The sequence below is a fragment of the Fringilla coelebs genome (genome assembly GCF_963513975.1).
Source record: "Fringilla coelebs genome assembly, chromosome: 3".
In the NCBI taxonomy this organism is placed as follows: Eukaryota; Metazoa; Chordata; class Aves; order Passeriformes; family Fringillidae; genus Fringilla; species Fringilla coelebs.
This window is the reverse complement of record NC_140030.1, coordinates 88,866,158-88,888,923: the sequence shown is the minus strand read 5'-3', so window position 1 is coordinate 88,888,923 and position 22,766 is coordinate 88,866,158. Positions and strand designations below refer to the sequence as shown.

Below are 22,766 nucleotides of genomic sequence, written 5' to 3'. Positions count from 1 at the left end.
TAGTTGAAAAGCACTGCTGAGTGTTGGGAAGAGGTGAGCCATAATGAAATGTTGTCATAGCTCCATTGCTCCATCAGTGGGCTTAAAGTCAAGGTCAGCAGTAAGTCTCCTTTATCACTTAGCTCAGCCAGAGTGCTGTTATCAGTTTAAAATCTTCACTGTCACAATAGGACTTCTATTTCCCTCCTGTCCCAGAGAAAGCTGGCTGTTATCCAGAATTTTTCCAACAGTAGTTCCTTCTACCAGTGTATTCTTAAGACAAGTTCTGTAAGATGCAGTGGTTTATAAGATTAAATATGTAGTCCCTGATCCATGAAGGATTTTGGGTGTTTGCATCCTGTTCAAAACAATGGGTAGATGCTGCTGTTGATCCACATATCTGAATTGTTGGTTATTCACTACTTTTACATTTTAAGATGAATTTCTAGTTAATTTTATAGAAACTATTTTTAAAGAAATGTAATGATTTGTGTTACAGAGGATCTGAAATACTTTTGCAGTTGAAGCTTATTGCTTTTGTTTTAAAACTCTTGTGCATTTTTACATCTAAGGAAGCAGAATAAAGAGCTCATAAATTACACATGCTGCACATGGTGGGTTTAAGTCATGTCAAACACTCAAGGAGTATACTCTGTCATCTGAGTAGGTGAATAAAATTAAGACAGCACAGTGATGCTAGCAGGCATGCAAAAGCTATTCCTTCTGTTACTCAATTTAGGGACTAGACTGGCAGGTAATAGGCTGATGACTTTTTAAGTACATGTCAGTGTTGGTGAGGGAAATAGAGAAAAATATTAATGTTATTTTAGTTAGCATAAATCTTGAATATGGTGTTTAGAGAGTTTACCGAAAGGTCTTTGCATATCCAGGCACAGCTTTAGTTGGAACGCTTCTATTTAGGAAAAAGTTGTATTCATGAAAAAATTAATGTACAAATCTGTTGTACGCCATCTGGAGTAGCTAACTACTTCCTTTGTTTCTTTCTAGGAAATACCCAAATAAAGCAGATGTTGTGTCCTGTGCTGTTATCTCAAGGTTTTGCAAGTCATTCTGTTATGTGCTTCTTGGCAGCAGGAATGTAAACTAATTCTTTCAGCACTGAACTAGAACCTTGACAAGGTTAAAATTACAGGTAAGAATGAATTCTGCCACTTGGAAATTTATGGGAATGTGTTCATCTGACTGTGTTTTTAATTTGCAATTTGTAATTGACCATGGATGTAATGGAAATTTCTGAGTTTGGGTAAAATTATGTTTTTTCTCCTTTAAATGTATTTGAATTTTGCTTTTATTTTTTAATAGGGAGGAAATATAATTTCAAGTACAGCTTCTTTCTGTTACAATGCGTAGCATTGTTAATAAGTGGAGGACAGGGAGATGTAATTTTTTACCACCTAAAATGTTTGCTGGCCAGATTTTGGAGAAATTATGTTCTCACACTGAAGACTGTACAGTGTCAGTAAAAGTCATGAAGTGTTTTGCCCACTATGTGTTGAGATCAGTTTACTGTCTGCATGTAGCTTTTTTCCCGACAAGGTCTGGATTTCCTTAAGTGCAGTAACAGCAGCAGTTCTACTTAAATTACCTGTTTTAATCAGTTACAGAAAATCTCTAAATTTCCCTTACAAGGTTCCCTGAAGCTCCAGCTTTTGAACCACCTTTTCAAGGGTAAAGGTTGATGGCTTTTTCCAGGTCAATGAAAATGCTTTGGCTGCTGGTTTTCTGTCGTTAACTTTATCTGATGATGACTGAGAATTCTTGTCACACTCTGTCACCTTCTTCTGAACTCATGTGTAGGGAACTAAGAGTCAATGTTCTTTGAATCCTTTTGAAAAAAAGGATAAATACAATGCTATAAGACCATATTAATGGAAAAAAGATCCCATATCACCACAAATACATGTGATAGAGATTGCATATTTTGGGTCGTATGTTTCTGAAAGGTTTAAACTGGGACTATTTGTTTTGAAGACTGTCCTTGAAATGGGTTTATTGCATGCATCTATCTTCAGAATTATGATCAAATGAAGGTTTTTGAGTGTTGATTACACATTTTAGTGTCTTTGACAGGAAGAGTTGCCTCTTTTCAGTAGTGGCAGGCAGGAGTCTGGCGTGTTGGTCTGAAGCAGTCCTGTCTGTCTTACTCTGAAGTTCAGTAATGGATAGGTTGTAAATCAGCAACAGGTTTGTGCCAAGGAGGTAGTCTTGGTTTTTCTGCTACTAAAATGAAAGAAGGGTTCCAATGTGGTTTGTTTTGAGAGTTTTTGTTAGTGTTGGTGTTGATTGAATGTTTGTACTTATTTTGCAGTGATGCAACATGTTGAAAAAAGGCACAACCTTTTATACTGACTGTGCAAGTCGCACTTTATTTGACTGGACCTTTAGCACTCATCCAGCCCAACCCTTGTGTCTGGCTTCCTCAGATTTTTGTGTGAATCAAGAAACCAGCCCTCAATTATGTAAATAAAGGTGTATTGCTTTACTGTGTTTTTGCAGACCTGCTGCAGAGCACTTATTCTGGTGTTTCAGAACTGTTTAGGAATAATTCACAGATGATATGAATAAGTGATTCACTGCTCCCCTGTTCTCACAAAAGTGTGTCTGAAACTTTTTGTAAACAGACTTTGCAAAAGGTAAGAGAAGTTGTCTTAAATGCCTAAATTTAGAGCAGCGGAGAACTCACTCCCAGTGACAAAATGTGTCATGCTAATGATGCATTTGCACATGTAAAATTCTTCAGTTTTAATACCAGTAGTGTAGTGGATAAATTTTGGGGTTTTTTTTTCAAAATCTGAGGTGCTGTTTCTGTAGTAAAAACCTGGCTGCTGTTTATTAGATTGATGACTGAAAAGGAGCAAACTAAATTTAACTCAAAATACTTGGTCCTTTTTTGAATTTAGAGAACCAAAACAGCAGTTCTGCATAGAAATAATTAAAAACTTTATTTGTGAAGGATCACTATTATGCTAAGTTAATGCTTTGTAGTATCCAAGTGCCACCTGTACATCTGTTTTGAACAGCCCAGTAAAGAAATAAGAACCTGCTTATTGGTTACAGGAAATATGAGCAAATACGGGCAAGGAATTTCACCAAATATCATAGGATATGAGTCTTGTCATAGTATGGTCAGTAGGGATAGGCAGCAGTACAGTGCACACTTCCACCTGGTATAATAAAGACACACTGAGTTGCAGGGTTTGAGTTAAGGACAAAATGTGATTTCAAGGATAATAAACCTGCACAGGCAATATCTGAATTAACCAGGTAGGCCTATTTCACTGCAGTGCTAGTGCACCAAATTTCTGTTCCAAGAACATGGTACAAGAGCATGAATGCTGACTTAGGCTGAGCTGTCTTCTAAAGACTTTAGCTTCCATCCTGTTCCTGGGGCAGGTGCTGGCAGCAGTGTCTGCTTTGCACAGTCTGGGCCCAGCCTTGTTGTGTTTGCTGAACCAGCCTGGCTATTTGCCTATTGTTATGTTTTACTTTTTGTATAGTTACTCTGTACCTCAGATAAACCATTTGCAGGTAACAAATGAGATTGAATTTCCCAGTCTTTGTAGTGTTTGGAGGAAGTCTTGGTAAAGAAAAGCTGAATATGTAACCTGAAAACCTAAGATGAATGACATTAAGGCATTGACAAGAGTAGTCTCTTTCTTACTGAGAATGACACTGCATACTTCTTCAGTTAAGTCCCTAGCAGTGGTGCTAATCTGAGCTAAGGGCTGCTGATAATCAGAAGTTACACTGGCTAACATGGAATTCTGTGTAGCTAAGAAAAGTACTGCATGTTTTTTAAAGTTTTCATTTGGCCACAGAACTGTGTGAAATTGAGTTCTGCAACTTGAATAAAAAGGGAGCTGCAATGTAAAGGGTCTGTGACTAAAAAATACAGCAACCTGGGCACTGATGACCTTGTACTAAGTGCAGTAATTAGAAAACTAGATGCAGAGTCCAGTTTCAAGGTTTCTGTGAAGTTCATCTTGAATATCTGCGGTATGATCTCTAACTTTGTAGCTGTTGAGCTGCATTCCAGAGAAATAAGAAGCCTCAGCATACAGTATGCAATTTGCCCATGGGAGACAGATGGTTGCCACATAAGCTGAGCTGAAAAATCTGTAGTTAAGTAGCATCATCCATATTTTAGTAAAGTTCAGGAAAGCAGACTATAAAACTAGTCTCTGAAAGGACCACAAGCATGTTTTTCTTGTGTTAACATAGCTAGAAAGGTTATAGCCCTTAACCTAGCTCCTGGTGCTCTTTTCTATTTCTTTGTCTTTTCTGTTGAAGGTTACAGCCCCCTTGGATCTGCTGTCTAAGCTGCTGGCTTCCAAACCCACTGCAGTCAAAGTCGCAAAGTTTCAAAATACTAAAGCTAACTTTGCACTTCTTCAGTGAAATAGTTCAAAGAGTAAGGGCAAAAACATCTCATCAAGCAGTTCTGAAAGAAAAGAAATTGCTGGCACAATGTAGTGATGAGTAGCTGAGGCAGAGCAGAAGCATTCGTGTTTTCAGGTACTGCTACTGACGTTGAAAATAGGTGTGAATATAGAGCATTAAATTATGCCTGTGATTGTTTTGTGCCTCCAGACCAATTTGAAATAGCTGAAGTTTATTCTTAAATCTTCATCTCCTTTGTAACTTGCTGGTTTAAAAGTGGTGGGGAGCATTGTGTTTTGTTTATCTTTGTTACTTGTTCTTTTCCCCAACTGTTGTAACAATGTTGTGCTGAATTTAATTTAAAAATTACAGTTGTAGCTCCTAGGCTACCTGGTAGTAGAGGGATGGCTTGCAATTTTTTTTTTTTAATTCTTGATTTAGAAGTCTCTGGCTTCTTTCTCAACATCCTGGAAGGAAAAGTTTTTGGTAGGAGGCTCTGTATTTGCATTTTATGTTGATACATATTTTCTTTCTTGTCAGTATCTTTGGTCAGCTGACATCCTTCCTAAAGCCAACACCCATGGCCGCAGATCACCTAAAACCAAACCCAAATCCTCCAAATAAAACCCAGGAATGGTGATAACTGTTCTTCTGTGTAGTTAATTTTTAAGTGAAAATAAAATATTCAGATCTTATTCTTGCAGTAATTTGTTTGGCAGTATTTGTGGCTACATAGTTAGAGTAGCTGTTACAGCCAATCTCCAATAACTGTTGGTCTAATGTAAATTCATGTAGTGCCAGTATTTTTAAGTCAGTAAGTTAGAAGCAAGACCCAGTTTTCTGGGATCAAAAATCAAAACTATCTGCAGTGTTTGTAGGCAGATGTACTGTGTAAAGTCTATATGTGCATATAGCACACACTAGAGAGAGACCGCAGGGTGGATACGAAGGAGCTTTCTGCCAAGACTAAACTTTCATTTTTATTTTTTTTTTACATAAACCAGAGAAGTTATTTCCTGCACTTTGCATAAGTTTTGAAATTGTTTGTCATGAATACTTTGACTATTTATTTGTCATTTACATCTTTAATATCTAGTGCAGCATTTTTTCTTTTGAAATGTCATTCTTTTTTTATAGTGTAGCACATGTGCTTTGTAACAGGAAACTCTGGCACTGTTTCTTTTCCACAGCACTGACTTATTAGAAATGACTAGCCTGTTGAGTGAATCCTTCTGAGGAAGAGACATTTTACAGTACACTTTTATGACCTAAGCCCAAAAGATTTATGTTGGACCATTCTCATATTATGAAAAGATACAGTATTGCCTTTGGGACTGTTAGCCATCAAGGTGGTATTACTTTAGTTCTGATGTTTTTTATGAAACTGACATGTGATGTGAAAATTGTTTTATAGTATCTACAAAAACTTTGATTATGGCTTTTAGACCTTTGTAATCTAATTATGTGTTGGTTGCTGTCATGGTTTAACCCTAGCCAGCAACTAAGCACTGCGCAGCTGCTTGTTCACTTCACCTCCTCCCTCCCCAGTGGGTTGGGAAAGAGAATCATAAAAATCAGCAAATTCATGGTTGAGACACAGGCTTTTTAATGGGACAAGGAAGGAAGAAAAAGAATTAAAATATGCAAAACAAATGCTTCACAACGCAGTTGCTTACCACTTGCCAACCAATGTGAGCAGTAGCCCCAGGCCAACTTTCTCCCCAGTTTATACCTTGAGCATGATGTCATAGATTTTGGAGTGTCTCTGGCCAGCTGTCATGGCTGTCTCCTCCCAATTACTTGTGCCACTCCAGCCTTCTCCATTGGCAGGATATGAGAAGCAAGAAAGTCCTCAACTTAGTATAAACACGACATAACACACTGATATTTTTAGTAGTTGCTATCAGCTTTATTCTCGTACTGTATCCAAACCATAACTCTGTACCAGCTATGAGGAAGACAATTAACTCTATCCCACCTGAAAGCAGGGCTATATCCATTTACATCCTACCAGGTCCCACACTTTCCAGTACAGCCAAGTAATCACTATCACCTTTCCTGTATTTTGATATATACACAGAGATACCACTCCCATACTATATGGGCCATCCCTTCAAAATGTTTGTTGAGTTTTGTTTTGGCTTTGTCTGTTGTAGTAGTCCTTCAGGGCAGGAGAGAACGTGTGTAGTGTTGGATTGTTTTATGCTGAAGCCAGCACTAGTTCCGTCACTGCTGTGCATGTCTGGTTCTATCATCAAAATTCCATTCTTCATTACGCTGGGTAATGCTATTACAATACCCTTGATATGGCATTCAACAACTGTGGAAGTGATGACCTGCAATATTTTTATAGCAAACAACATGATACAGTTCAGATCATTCACTGTTCTTACCCAGAATCAAATCCCCTGAGGTATACAGTAGACTTCCCCATCCTTCTGTGTTACCCACCAAGTGCACCCAGTTCCCTGAGCAAATGCTATCCTGTGGATGATCACTGGATTTCCTGTTCAGATTCTTTACCTTTTTAATTCTATGGCAAAACCAGTTTTCAGAAGGATTTGAACTACTTTTCCCTCTCTCAAAAGCTTCTGTTATTGTATTGCCTCACACAATATTGCCATCAAAGTGTTCTAGAGCTTTGTTTTGTTTCAGTACTGTTAATATCAGTCCATGGCTAATAGTAGGACTGTGTTTCCACCCCCGGAATTCCACATGTCCTGGATGGGCCTGCACTCTATTGCCAGTGGCTTGAGAGAACTGCACTGACAGTATCAATTGTGGCATACTGCCTGGCAGCCTCTGACTTCAGTTCATATTGAAATTCGAGCAGGTCTGGCACAGCTGGACTCAGAGGTTGCATGGCTTTGTTCAGGCCATGACAGTGTACTGTTAGTCTGCACTGGCTGTATGGGACTGTTAGAGGGTTAATGATTCCTGCTGATCACTCCTTGGCTCTCCATGTGGCAAATCAGTTTATGGATGGTGTCTTGGTTGGTGTGATTCCTTGGCCAGTGCACTGTTGTGATGGCACCTGTTGTTCTTTGACCACACCAGAAGTGTCCTCTAGGAGATGGGGTGAGGTATACAGCTGTTTCATTTCTACTGTCTCCAAGGCAGCTATAGCAAAAGCCCAGCAGTACTTTTTTGAGTCCTTGGAAGCACACCCTTGAGAGGCAGTCTAGGCAAAGGATGCACTGGAGTCTCAGGGCCAGTCACAATGGAGTGCTTTTGCCACTCTTTCCCTGTCAGGCTCACTTTTGCCTCCAACAGAGTTAGCTGTTGGGATTGCCCTGCCACTCCAGAAACAGAGATGGTGCTTGCCCCTGTGCAACAGTGTTTGCTGGAGCCTTTGACTCCTGTGTATCTGCTGTGCAAGGTCATCCAATCCACACAGTCCACTAAATGCAGCTGTTTATTTCCTCCACCTGGCTGGAGGCAGGGTCCCTCTAGTCCTGGCTGTAGAATTCAGTTCTGGGCCCCTCTGTTTGGGAAGGACGTTGAGACACTTGAGCACGTCCAAAGGAGGGCAACAAGGCTGGTGAGGGGCTTGGAACACAAGCCCTGTGAGGAATGGCTGAGGGAGCTGGGCTTGTTTAGCCTGGAGAAAAGGAGACTCGGAGGTGACCTTATCACTCTCTACAAGTTCCTGAAAGGTGCTTGTAGTCAGGTGGGGGTTGGTTTCTTTTTCCAAGCACCAACTCAGAATGAGAAGACAACCTTAAGCTGCACCAAGGGAAATACAGATTGGATATTAGGAAAAAGTTTTTTACAGAAAGGATGATCAAGTGCTGGAATGATCTGCCCAGGAAGGTGGTAGAGTCACCATCCCTTGATGTGTTTAAAAAAAGACTGGATGTAGCACTTGGTGCCGTGGTCTAGTTGTAGTGTTAGGGTCTGGGGTAGATTTGATGATCTTTAAAGTCCCTTACAACCTAGTGATTCGGTGTGATTTTGTGTATTCACTATTTATTCACTTCTTGTAAATGTGAATCAGAGTCCCTTGAAGATCAGGAGTAAGAGTAGCCCCTCTACTCTGTCTGGGGAACTATGCACTAGAGACTGGAGCAGCAATGTTCTGCAGTAACCCTCTCTTGTGATTTTCCTTGTTATTTCCCTACTCATGCCTCTTGGGTCAAGGTAGATTTTTCCATCCCACTTCCTCATGTCCTCTCTGTGGTCACGCAGGGTGGCCTGTGCTGTTTATGCTTACTTCTAATAGTTAGGACACTGGTCCATACAGGTGGGGAATAGGATGCATAAGCCTTCCTTGTCCACAGCCCAGATACAGGCCTGTAGAGAGGAAGAGGCATTTTGTTTGTATTAGGGGAGTTGGCCAATTTGTCCACCATTTGTCGCTCTCAGTCTTTCCAGGTCATTACTGCCAGTGAGTTGGTGTATGACAATGGTGCATCCCATTCCACCACATGGGTTGTGTACACTTGTCTTCATCTGGGTCTTTGGATAACTGCTTGTTGTTATCATCCAAATCATCATAAATCCACATCACCATAAATCTCCTCCAGTGTGGCTAATTGCCTCAGATACTGGATGCCTCTATCCATGACAGTCCACTGGCCTGGGTGGCATAACATGTTCCTTGAAGGAATACCTTTCCTTCATACCTGGAATCACTTCCAGAGGCTGAGGGTTTGTGCCCCTTTTCCAGTTCCTTGGTTAATGCCCACCTCTGTAGAATGGGATGCCAGCTGTTTGGCTTCTCTGTCTTCTAATTCCAGGTTACTGGGCCTGTTTATTCCAGCATTGGAGCAACCAGGTGATGCCCTTGCCTGGATGATGATTGGAATCTTTGCATATGTCACAGCTCACTCAAGGATAGGGATCAGATGATTAACTGTATATTTTATTTGTTCTGCCTCTTCCCTCACCTCTTCTCATTATAGCTCTGCTACTTCATCCCTCACTAAATGAGCTCACCTTGCATATCTCTCTACTTAAGTATAGCAGGGGCTGATACAGGCACAAGTTGGTGCTTTGATTCAACCACAGAGCCTGTCACTGGGGTTGGAGTAACCCCTGTGCCCATCATTTTCCCATCACATTCAGAGGCCTTTTTTTTCCCTCAAGGGTACTGTACAGTTCTGAGCATGGCTCAGTAGGCCTGGGCCAGGCTGCAGCACGTTGCCGTGGGTTTTACCTCTCTGGAATTTCCAGGGTGGCAGCATAGTTTCTCCAAATATTTAACTAGTCTTTCCAGATTTTGCACTTGTTCAGGGCTGAAGTTCCAGAGCAGTGGAGGTGCCACTGTCCTAGGCACTTCCCAAACTATCACACCCTTCCACTTACCACTATCCAGCCTCAGGGCGGATCCCTGTGGGTGGCATTCTGGAATAATTGTTGATCCTAAAACAAGACTTTTAACACATTCAGAAGACACAGCAGTAAGAATGCTGGTTTGAACATCTGAAGGATATTAAAAATTCCCAAGTGCTGTTTTAATTGGCCTAGAGGAGAAAGGGAAGATGAAGGGAGATAGATATCAGTCTCCCTCATGTATCGGATCTCTGAGTAGAGGTAAAAGTTGTAATTATGAGTAGTTTCCTATAGATGGCTCCCAAAGTATGGAGATGTGGGCAGTGCTGAGTACAAATACCAGATCAGTTTCATGAGCAGCAATTCTGTCATATTATGAGGCAGTGTTACGGAGTATGACAGCATAACCTTAGCCCCATTCCTGTAGGTGACAAACAGCTCAGGGGGCAATATACACAAATAAAGTATTTTATAATGCAACTTTATGAACAGGGACACCACACCAACTTGGGGAGCAAATACATCACCACTGTGACCAGTGACTAATATAATGACTACTTATAAGAAATTTCTTCTGATATGTTCTAGTCAGATTTGTCATTTTCTCAACCCATCATGCCCTGTGTTGAGCACCAGAAATGTCTCTCATTGTTTAACCCTGTCCAGCAACTGTGTGCCACACAGCTGCTCACTCGCTACCCTGACCCAGTCAGATGGAGGAGAGAATCAGAAAAATAAAAGTGAGAAAACTTGTGGGTTGTGATAAAGACAGTTTGAAGGGACAGAAAAGGAAGAAAATCATAATAATGAAAGAATTAAAAAGAAATGAGGCACAATGCAGTTGCTCATCACTCACTGACCAGTGCCCAGCCAGTTCCCAAGTGGTAGCCCTGGCCAGCTTTCCTCCCAGTTTATATATTAAGCATGATGTCATGTAGTATGGAATATCCCTTTGGCTAGTTTGGGCCAGCTGTCCTGGCTGTGTCCCCCACAACTTCTTGTGCCACTCCCACCTCCTGGCAGAGCATGAGAGCTGTCAAATCCTTGCCTTAGTATAGCTAACCATACTTAGCAACAGCTAAAAACCTCTGTGAGTTATCAACATTACGCTCATACTGTATCCAAACCACAGCTCTGAACCAGCTACTAGGAAGACAATTAACTCTATCCCAGCTCAAGTCAGGACAGCTCTGGCCTTTATGACAGTCATTAAGTAAATATTTCTGCCTGTTAAATATGAATCTGAATTGAGAGGAGCATGCTTTTCACTTAAAGTAGCTGCCTATTTCCTCTTTATAATATAGTACAAAAGAATGTATATCTATACCTGAGCAAGAGCTGTTTGTCAATTTTTAAGTAGCTCTTTGGAGAAAATCCACAGTTGGGGGTGTTTGTCTGTTAAATGCAAACAGAAGCTTGTGCACAGCTAATTTTAAGGCTTTTTCCTATATGGCTGATCTAATACTGAGGAGTCTTCACTGCGTAGCTGGGGCAGAAAGGATATTGATCATGAATTTTTCTTGCATGTCAGAGGACATGACTTTTGCCTTCACTCCTCTATACCTCAAAAGGCGAAATGCTTTTGGTTTCCTGAGTCGGAATTGTTGCCTATGTTGACGTATATGAGATAAGGACCTCTAGTAAAATTTCACTCTGGTAGAAGACATTAGAGAAAAATACAGGTTGGAACTTCAGAGAAGTAAGCCTTGGGTTAGATTTTTACTCTGGGATGTCAGCTTTTGTTGGAGACTTGTTGCCCTGAACTCTCTTGGAAATGACTCAGCTATTGATGTAAGACTAGAGATTAACAATGTGTACTAGAAGGATAGTTGGAGTCTCTGCTTTGGTAGTGTATTGCTCAGATTCAACTTCTTCATTGCCAGAGAGGGGCAAAGGCCAGTAATTTCTTCCTATAAATTAATATAAATAAAATAATTTCTTTCCTCTGTAAAGGCATTCCAAAAGCCTTTGGGCCTTGGTGATTATTGGTCCTGCCAGGCAGAAGATCTTTTAAAAAAAGAAAGATTATTATTGTTTTCTTTTTTTCCAACCTTTTCCAGGGTTGGAAAGACTACTAGGAGAAGAGAATTCTAGGGTTCCATTTTTGGTCTGAGTAATAGGTGGTGTTTTAAAGAATGGTCTGTGGAGCATGGGCAAGAACTAAGGCTTTCTCCATTTTCAAGAAAATTTTGGGAATTACAGTAGACATGGTCTTCCTGATTTTGAACATTTCAGCTAATAATTTTATGTGGGGTAAATATTTTCACCACAAGGAAATTATTGTTTTCTCAAATTAATCTGTTATTCCATTAAATTTCATACAAAAATGAGATCTTTGGAAAATAAATCTCAAGACTGAAGGGTAGTGAATTTTTGAGTTTATGCTGATTAAAGCTATGAATGAATTACTGGTTTGCAGGTAGATGCTTCATCTGTTCTTCTGCTCACTGTGTTTTATCTTGGGACTAAATCTTTCTCTACCAAGATGTTTGGGGCTTAATGCCTTAACTCCCTCAAGAAATGTTGAGATGGTTTGACTAAGAGGAAGTATAATGAAATCTTAGTTAAAAACTTGAACAGTGGAAGAATGTACATGCTTAAAATACGTGATAGGAGTGAGTGTTCAGTTAGCCCAAGGACAGGCCTTAGTAGTAGCTAGATCCTGGTAGGCTGGACCAGTGTTCTGATGGTAACCCCAGGAGGTATAATGCAGTACCTGGAATAAAGTCACATTGTCCCTCTCTACAGCCCAGCTGATGACTGTTGAGGAATGAGCTTTGCCAAAGAGAGCCCAGGGGTGGGTCCTGGTGGAGAACCAGGACAAACGTGTTGAACATTGGAGAGCAATGTGTCTGAAGGGGGGAAAGTTTGGCACCTGTCAGAAAAGGTGTATCCAGCACTTTGGGAGAAGTGATAGTTCTCCTCCATTTGGAGCTCGTGAGGCTGCATAGGGAATGCAGTGTGGACTGCTCATCTCCCAGAACAAGAAAGGCGCAGACGTGGAGAAGCACTCTGTTACTGAAGGGCCAGAGCCCGTGATGTGTGAGGAGGGGGAGACAGGAGTTTCTCCAGTGTGGAGGAGGAAAGGCCAAGCTGTCTCCCAACACTGTTGTGGGAGGGATAGAGAAGGTAATGCTGTGTTCCTCCAGATGGGTGGTGAAAGCCTGTGAGGCAAAGGACACAAGTTGATTCCCAGACTTACTGATAGCAAGTCAATATCTGCATCCTTTATTTGCAGTATTAAATGGGATATTCAGAATATTAAGATCATAATCTTGAGTAGCATGGTTTTCTTATTTTCTGGTTTGTTTTAATTTGTAAAAAAGTGAACCTACTTATGAAGCAAGTAAAACTAAGGGGTGACACATGCTTTTGGTGATTGTTTTTTTTTTTAATTGCATTTTGTTTTATGGATATAAAACACAACACAATACTGAGCTCACAGGCCTTTGCAATTACATAGGTTTGGATCTTTTTCCTCAGTCAGTGACATTGTCTTCCACAGTTTTGATTTTAAGAATGTAATCTCACACTTAACACAACTAAAGGAATTTCATAGAAGGTGTGAAGTATTGGAGAGTATCTGGCATTTTGGCAGCATTTCAGTCCTGTATGACAGTTTTACTGGTAAAAATATTTTGTGTGCTTTTAAAATAGTTTTATATTGTGTGTAATTTGTGAATAAGTGATTGTGAGATACAAGAATTCTTTCACAAGTCTCTTTTACTGTTTGTTGCACAATTAAACTATGTGGAACTCGTTCAGCTCTTAACTGAGAACATTGCTAGCTGAGAACTCTGTTTTGTGATGGTATGTTGCACTGACTTGCTTACCCTCTGACACAGATTAATTTTGTTTGTTTTTAAAGCAAAATCGGATGTTTTGAGACAAGGGGTTGTGCAAAGTTTTGACTAGGTATTGCAGTGATGGATACACTTCGTGTGTCCTTTCCATTGATTCAGTGTTAAAAAAAATTGCTGAGCTAGCTGTTGGGATCTTCAGCACTGCATGGAGATCATTATAGCAGAGAGGTAGTGTGAAGTTTGGTTTATCTGTGTGTAGTCTGCTGTATACTTGTTTAGGTGAGGGGAATAGCGGGGGTAAGGATTAATTATTCTCTTCTTGGCCTGGCAACAAATTCTTAAACTAGAATTATATTATCATGACACTGTAGATTCTGTAGGTGGGTACTACTGTGTCAGAGACGAGTGATTGCTCAGGATCAGTCATGGCAGAATTCTTGCCAATTCTTTTTGGATGAAATTTGCTATAATTTTCACATTTAAGGATTTTATAAGGTGATGACTTTTAGCATAGTCTGAAGTTGGGATATGTGAATTTCTGAGATATGTTGATTAAAGAATGTATTCTCTACTGACTTTGTAAAGGGCAAGGTAATTTTTCAGGTCTATGTAGGACTCTTGAGTCTGGTGCAGGAGAGGAAATCAGAAGTGTTCTAAAATTTCAATGTAGATTATTCACATTTTACCTGTGAGCTTGCATTTTGGAGATAGTCTCCAAATACTGAAGAACTTCTGACTTTCTGCAGGTTATTTACTTCCCTTAGCTCATATCTTTCTAATTGAATAAATTTTGTAATTTATAAAATTTATGAATTTAAGTTTATTGGAATAAATTCTGAACTTAAAATCCCATGTAAGCATGTGAAAGTCCTTGAGGGATGGCTGAGAGTTGAGGTTGTTCAGCCTGGAGAAGGCTGGAGAGATCTTAGGAAGGCCTTTAAGTACTTAAAGATGGCATGCAAGAAGGGTGGAGAGGGACTGTTGGCCAAGTGTAGCGATAGGACAAGGGAGATGGCTTCAAACTGTAAGAGGGTAGGTTTGAGTTTGAGAGAAGAAAGAATTTCTTTACTGTGAGGATGAGACATTGGAAGATGTTGCCTAGAGAAGCTGTGGATTCCCCATCCCTGGAAGTGTTCCAAGGCCAGGTTGGAGGGAGCTTTGTGCAGTCTGGTCTAGTGGAAGGTGTCCCTGCCCATGGCGAGAGGGTTTGGAAGATGATGATCTTTAAAGTCTTTTCTGGTCCATACCATTCTATGATTCTATAGTAAATATTGAAATGTTGTTTTATATTGTTAATTTGTTAAAAGATTCCTGTGAGAGGTTTTCTTGTATTTAAGTGGGAATTACTGCCTTGGTTCCTATGGCAGATGGTCTGTATTCCCCTATGGTCACTTTTAGCATGGTACATGCAAAGCTAGCGAGACCAGTCCATTCTGATTTATGAATGTGAATTGATTTTCTTCACACCACTGGTAAAACTGGAAGGAAAGTAGGAGTGAAATAGTTGTTGGTTTTCCATCATAAATTTGTCTCTGCAGAGGATGACAAAATCAGCAGGGCTGCAAAGGTATGTGAACTACTCTGCCTTCGTATGGAGATTGTTTAATTTTTATGAAGTAGCTTTTCAAAAAAGACGGCACCCCAACAAAAGATACTAAAAATGAGTGCAGAGGTTTGTAAATTCACACTTCATTCATGTCATTATTGATTCTTTTTTCTCCAATATAGTTGTTAACTTTTGCATGCATGCATGATTTATCACTTTTTATGAGAAAGAAACACAGGAAGCCGACAACAAAGCTTATATGGAATGGTGGACATCAAAGCTTATATAGTCTTTATATATAAGACTTGTTCTCTCTGTTTTCCAGATTCAATATTGCATAAACATGGGTGCATTTTTGGATAAACCAAAAACTGAAAAACATAATGCTCATGGTGCAGGGAATGGCTTGCGTTACGGCCTCAGCAGTATGCAGGGATGGAGAGTGGAAATGGAAGACGCTCACACAGCTGTTGTAGGTATTCCCCATGGCTTAGAGGACTGGTCCTTTTTTGCTGTCTATGATGGTCACGCAGGATCTCGTGTTGCAAATTACTGCTCCACGCACTTACTAGAACACATCACTAACAATGAAGACTTTAGGGCGACAGAAAAACCTGGATCTGCTCTTGAACCTTCAGTGGAAAATGTCAAGAGTGGAATCAGAACTGGCTTTTTGAAAATTGATGAGTATATGCGCAATTTTGCAGACCTCAGAAATGGCATGGACAGAAGTGGCTCAACAGCAGTGGGAGTTATGATTTCACCTGAGCATGTATACTTTATCAACTGTGGTGATTCACGTGCTGTTCTCTATAGGAATGGACAAGTCTGTTTTTCAACACAGGATCACAAACCTTGCAACCCGAGGGAGAAAGAGCGAATCCAGAATGCAGGAGGCAGTGTAATGATTCAGCGTGTTAATGGTTCATTGGCAGTTTCTCGAGCTCTGGGGGACTATGACTACAAATGTGTTGATGGTAAAGGCCCCACAGAACAACTTGTTTCTCCAGAGCCTGAGGTGTGTGAAATTTTAAGGGCAGAAGAAGATGAGTTTATCATCCTGGCTTGTGATGGCATCTGGGATGTAATGAGCAATGAAGAGCTCTGTGAATATGTAAAGTCTAGACTTGAAGTATCAGATGACCTGGAAACAGTGTGCAATTGGGTAGTGGACACTTGTTTACATAAGGTATGTAAGTGTTTTCTTCAAACAGCTGTCTAAAATTATCTTCTGGTTAGATGAGTACAATGTTAACAGCTGTTCCTGGCCTTCTGTTCCCCTTCTCCAACTCCTTTTACTCAAAGTTCTGTACCCATTTGACTGTATAGGAGAATATACAGCCTCACCCTATATGCTTAGAAAGGTGATAGCAATTGCAAAAGTAAAGGCTGTTTTTTTTTCCCAGGTAATGCTTGCATATATAGTTCCAGCTCTAAACGTTGATTCTAAATACAAAATTTGTAAAATTAATCTATTCTGCGCAAGATACTTTGTGGGTTTTTTGTTCTTTGAAGATGGGTAGTGTTTGTATCCTTTGCATAAAACCAGTGTTGGCAGCATCTTCTCTTCATGGTGTTGTTCGTCACCTGTGCCCTCAGCTCATTGTTGCTTAGATAAAGTAACACCACCTTTGCATCTGAGCTTGCTGCCACTCCTCAAACTTAGTTTGTTTGGAGCAACTACTGGTTGGTCTACATATGTTGAATAGGTACTCCATTTCCAACATTCCGTGAAAAGTGCAACTCCTGCTAGTACAGAGTTCCTTTGTTAGGCCACAGATTAAACATGCAATTTTGAGGAATATACTGAAATTCACAATAGTAACTCTAAAGGGTAGGTTGTGTGTTTTTTCCAGAAATAGGGCTGTATTCCAGCATATACCATACAGTTTATGATTGATTTAAATGCCGCTTAAATTGATTTAAATTGCTTTTCTGACCAAGAACTCAACCAGCCTTGTTAAAGGATGGTCAGTCTCAGAATCTTTCAGTAAAACTGAGTGCTGGCCACATGCCATTAATGGCACTTAATATTCTACACAAAAAAAGTGAAGTTAAGATTTGATTTTCAAACCAGTGGTTTAAATTATGATTTTGCTGGATCCCCTTGTAAGAGACTTAGAATCGTGTTTTTAAATTTGGCTGTGAATTACAATTTTAAAAATTAAATATGAGCAGGAAAATGGTATCAGTGTGCTAGTAAAGAACTGGCATTAAACTTAGTATCTAAAAAAGCCATTGGGTGATATTTCTGAGCACATGATCATCTGCCAGGTCAGCTTGGCCATATGAAACATTTATGTTTTATACTTGCTTCAAGGTGCTGTGTGACACAGGTGCATTCTAATAAACAGACTTGTAATGCATGTAATGGCTTACATGAATACCCTGCAACTAAAAATTAGTTGCTTGAGCTAAGCTATTCTATTAATATAGGGAAGTATTCTGCATTTCATTTTGCAACAGGAGTTGTTTTACAATTTGGCTTAAGGTAACATTGCACAAGTATCTAATTTCTGACCTGTTTTATTAATACTATTTTTAAATGGTTGACTATTTTTAAATGATAAGTCCATTAATTATTTAGACTTCAATACTAAGAATATACAGTCAAAATGAGTCAAATTAATTCTAGTGAGAGGTGTAGTTGGGACACTGAGAAATTCTTGTTGTTGAAAATACAGGATTTTTTCAGGGTTTCTTTTTTTTTCCCAGGTTTGTCTGTAGCACTATATTTGGAAAAAGTACAAATGTGATTGGAGTAGAAAGATGAAGAATAAGACTTAAGATACTAACTTCTCTTTCTTTTTTGTCACATAGGGGAGTCGTGATAACATGAGTATTGTATTAGTTTGTTTTTCAAATGCTCCTAAGGTCTCAGAGGAGGCAGTGAAAAAAGATGCAGAGTTGGATAAGTACTTGGAATCACGGGTTGAAGGTAAGAAATCTGCTTAGTTCACTAGATAGTGAACAAATCACAGTTTGATTGTGCTGGTGAGCCCAGTAGTGTCATAACTATCTTAACTATGAAAACAAAAGCTATGAAAGACATTATGCCACTTTTATGTTAGGTTAAATTCAGACCTGGTTATAACTTTGAACTTTTGTATGTCAGGAAGAATGTTTTAGGCCATGTGCTTAGTTTATCCTGGTATTCTGCAACATTTTCTTAATGTGAAGTTTTTTGTGCTGTCTTCATAGGTTAAAATGCAGCTACTGACCTTGCAGAGTGTTGTATCAGCTCAGTAAATTGTCATCTTGCTATTGTCCTGCTTATGAAATATTAAAAGGAATGTACTATTTGTACTATTTCTTCCCTTTTTCTGTGCAAGTTTGTGACAGCAAGAAAAAGTTATACTTGGTTTTTGTGTCAATGTCCCAGTTTTCTAAGGTGTTGCCCTGATTTTTTAAGTTTTTCTAAGCCTTCTGATGTTTCCATTCTTGTAACAAATTTTCTCACACACTTTATGTAAATAACATATTGTTTTGCATTCTTTTATAGCAGAGGAGAAATTTGATAGACTGTTGGTTTATCCAGTGTCATTGGAGAGGTGGTATTTGCACCCTCCAATCCACTGTCACTTTTAGAAATCTATAAATGTTAGAGTCAGAAAATAAAAGTCCCTTTTTACCTTGGAAAGAGCAGCAAGTCTGCTTTGTGTTTTGTGTCTTATAGTGACATTCAGGTACAAGTTATCTCTGGGCACACAGCTGTCGTGTGTGGTGTCTTTTCCTCTTGTTTAAATGGGATCTAAATTGAACTGGGTTGTATATTTGTAATTTCTGTTGAGATTAGAGAGCGCTAGTGGTCACTTCAAATGCTAACTCTAGGCCTGTTTCTTGGAATTTGGCTTACATCCCAGGTTTCCTAGATGACACTAGTTAAGATAAATACCTGTTATCTTCTGTGTCAGAGTAGAGTACATGAGCTGTTAATAGGCTCTGGGAGAGAGCCAGGAGCATTTGCCTTCACTGGCAGCAGTCAGGTGTGCACAGTGGTTACAGGTTAGTATTCCCAGCTTCTTGGTGGCTGCTCTCTGTTAGCAAATAGGTGAAAAATATATGGAACTACAGTGGATTTTATTACTTTTATAAGTGAATGTTAAGATTAATAGAAAAGCTGTCAAATAACTTGTGATCAGAGTGTCTGGATTAACTAATCTATGAACTGATTATTTTTAGCTCTGTTATCACATTTAACTAAATAATACATATACAAATAAAAAATAGTTGAGAGTTTGTAGTCCAAACTGATGTGAAGTAATTTCAAATGTAACTCAAAAGGATTGTTTAGCTTAAGTGCTTCAGAGAAATTAATTGCTTCAAAGCTTGAACTTCTGTTGCTTCAGCTCTTGATTTTTTTTCCCCTGCTTGAATTCCCTGTGTCATTCTGTGTTTTGCTAATTGGACAGAGTTCAAGGCCTTTAAAAGGCAAGTATTTAGCGAGAAATGGCAGCATATTTGAGAAATTCTGACAGGGAGTGGAGAAAGTAAATGAAACAAACTTCAGAACTTGAAATATCTGATTTTTAACAAATTTTTGCATTCATACATTCTATGAAGCTGTAATTTTGATACAGTCTCCTTAATTAAAGGAAAAAAAAGTTGTGGGGCTGCAGTTTACCTTACACATATGCCTTGAATATCATTAGTTCAGAAAGGATAAAGGCCTTAGCAAAATATTTCAAACCACTAAGCAGCATGAGAAAAAATGTTTAGAAATATGTTGAAATTTTTAATAACAGTATCTGATTTAAAGGTTTAAGTAGTGAGCAGGAATCTATCATCTGAAGTGTTGGAGTTGGTAAAAATTTTGGAAGGTGGAGTTTCTTTTTGGTTAAGACAATTGCCTTAATCAGTTTTGTTTTCATCTTTTAACTTAGTGTAGAAAACAGTGCATAAAGGAGTTGTGCCTGAAAGGTTTAAACTGTCTGCAATTCTAAAAACATAAAGCCTGATAGATATGTTGTGACACTGCTAATATGGATTTGTTTAAAATGCCTTTCTAGAGGCTGACTGTTCCTTTCAAAAAGCAAATAATGGTGTTGGAACACAAATTAACAAGAACAACATTTAAAAAAAATTATTAATGAGTTAGCAGCTCACAAGTTATATGCAGTTGGCTGATAGCCAGTAACAATTATATTTATACATGTAGTAAAAACATTCTGAAAAATATAAGGTTGTCTTGGAACTACCAAACTGCAAAGATAGATGTCAAAAATGTAAACTAAGTTTTCTTGGATACCCTCCACTTTCACCAAGTGACTAATATAAGTCAGGGCAACATTAGAACTTAGTAAAAAAGTCCTCTGGGACTTTCTGAAGCAATTTTAGTTTGATCACTGGTGTTTGTTCTAAATGAATACACACTGTTCTGTTTCTGTTCTCTTGTGGGCCTTAAATTTCAAGCTGACTCTACAAACCCATCAAACCTTTTTGGCAACAGGGTTTTTTCACTACTATACTTGGGCATTTTAAGCTCTGGCTCAGGGAGAATAGCAGCATTCAAGGCATGCTTTTGCTAGATTTTAAAAAGTAAAAAAAAAAAAAAAAAGTTGAAAAGCAGTTTAATACTTGCATATGTAACATTTGTGCTCTGTGCATTCGTAAGTGGAATCCTGAAATTTTGTATATTTGTATAATGAGTTGAGTTAGTAGTTCTCTAAGATCTTTCCAGAGTTCTTAGAAGAGAATTATTGTCTTAATACCTAGAGATACTTTATTTTAACAGGTTGATTAAAAACAAACTCAGCAAGTCATTGTTTATAGACATTTCCAGTGGAAGAAATATGTACCCATGCTCTGTTGCTAGTTGGGGTTTTGCGGCTGACGGAATGTGAATAACTGCATTCCAAAGCTGCCATTTGTAGAGTATACTGAAATACTTAATGAGGTTAAGCTTGTGCCTGAGTCATTTATGACTCTGAGCATAGCCCTGCTTCTCATTTGAGTCATTTAATTGATCCATCTCCAAAGCACAGTCACAGAATTACAGACTGCTTTGGGTTGGAAAGGACCTTAAAGATCATCTAGTTCCATTGCCACGGATGGGGCACCTTCTACAGCTGTTTTGGGCAGTAGTGAGGTTATGCTAGGTCACTTTTTTCTTACTGCCCCTTGCAAATACTTTCTGCTCTCTGTTTTTCAGAGATCCAAAGTGAAAACTACAGAAGTCAGTTCAGTTCTCTAATATGTTTCAGATTATTTGAAGGGGTGTATCAGAATTGCAGTTAATAACAGACAAACCACAGAACTCCACAAAACCCAAAAAACCACTAACCCCAGAAATCATAAGCAGGGGCGCATGATCTGTGTGCTTAAACAGTCTTACTGATATACTCAGTTACTCCCCTAAGTTGGATGATGCATTTTACATATGTGGAATATATACTGTATATAAAACTTATTTGTCATAATCTGATAGCTGGGCATGAAAGGAACATGGAGAACTTGTAATGCTGTCTGGCTGGGGACCAGCATTATATAAAATTGAAGTAAAATGTTACCTGAATTTTCAAAATACCTATCTGTGAGTGAAGTGTTGGGCTTTTAGTGAAAAGTGTTTCAGAGATAAAGTAATAGACTTTGACACGGACTTTCATGAATATACATATATAATATCAGGAATTATTCTTTAAGTGTCTGAATTATATTAGCAATGCAAAGCTAACTGTAGAGTTATTCTTAACATCACAGAGATTAAGCTGAAAACTTTGTAAATGCCCATAAATCTGTTTCTGAAAAAAAAAAGGTTTCTTTTTCTGGTGGCCTTTGTCAAGCACATCCACAGTGTGTATCTGCTAACTAATGTGTAATGGCAGTAGGTCATGCACACTCATTTGCTTTATTCTCAATTTTCTGTTAGGAAGCTTTTTTTTCTTTTTAAGAGAGGAAACAAGTTCTGGATAAAATTACTCACTCTAATACCAGGAAAATAAAAAGATAATGATTAGTTCATCCAGAATTCTTGATTTGCCACCTTCTAGAAATGGAGAGAAGATGCTTATGGTTCAGTTCAGCGCTCCCTGAGAAGTTATTATACAGTATAAATGTATATATTTCTAGTACCAAGAAACACACAGGAATCTCTAGCTGTGATTGCTTTAATTCCTTTTTAAGAAGATATAAAACCCTTATGCTTGCAATAAATATTTAGAAATTTCTTGCATTTGTAAACTTTTTCTTATTACTAATTCTTGCTATTTGTCTGCTTTTCCTGTGTATAAAACCAGATTTGCTCTTGGTATAATAAGTATATTTTCATAAGAAATTGTTCCTGTCAAATGTATCTCAGCAAAATTATATTATAGTAGTACAATTACTTCTAACTAAGTAGAACTGAACAAAAGGATTTGTAAGAGGAGTTGTGGCTAATTTGTGTGAGCATATGTGGAAGAAGTGATCAAAATCCTAAGATTTAGGCATACTTACTCAGCTATCATTTCCTTTGCTAGCCATGATTTATCCTTAATGGATGGATGGATGATAATACACATCTAAGTTTCATTGAACAGTCTTTAATTTTAATCACTTCTAGTAGTACTGCACATATCTGATTCTTTGCAAAGATTGTGTGGTGCTGGCCTAAAGTTGGGACTTAGAAGCATAATTTGTTCCAAGGTAATGTAATTATCCTGCAAGGGATTGCTTTGGGGGGTTACAGATGTGCCCCATACAAAATGGGGGAGTACCTTGCCAAGCACTTTGTTCATCCTGGTAGTCATAAGCCTGAATGTCACTTGCTTCTTAGAGAAGTGATA

At 38.8% G+C, this 22,766-nt stretch overlaps 1 protein-coding gene across 2 annotated transcripts in view; it reads left to right on the top strand.

The window, feature by feature from the left end:
• The window catches only part of PPM1B (protein phosphatase, Mg2+/Mn2+ dependent 1B), a 61,414-nt gene that overhangs the window by 24,401 nt on the left and 14,247 nt on the right, over positions 1 to 22,766 (top strand). For both annotated transcript variants that reach the window (XM_084202804.1, XM_084202803.1), the window contains exons 2-4: positions 988 to 1,132; positions 15,329 to 16,192; positions 17,824 to 17,941. In XM_084202804.1, the coding sequence (XP_084058930.1) occupies positions 15,347 to 16,192; positions 17,824 to 17,941 (964 nt within the window). In that variant the 5' untranslated portion in view covers positions 988 to 1,132; positions 15,329 to 15,346. The remainder of the gene's footprint in view (positions 1 to 987; positions 1,133 to 15,328; positions 16,193 to 17,823; positions 17,942 to 22,766) is intronic.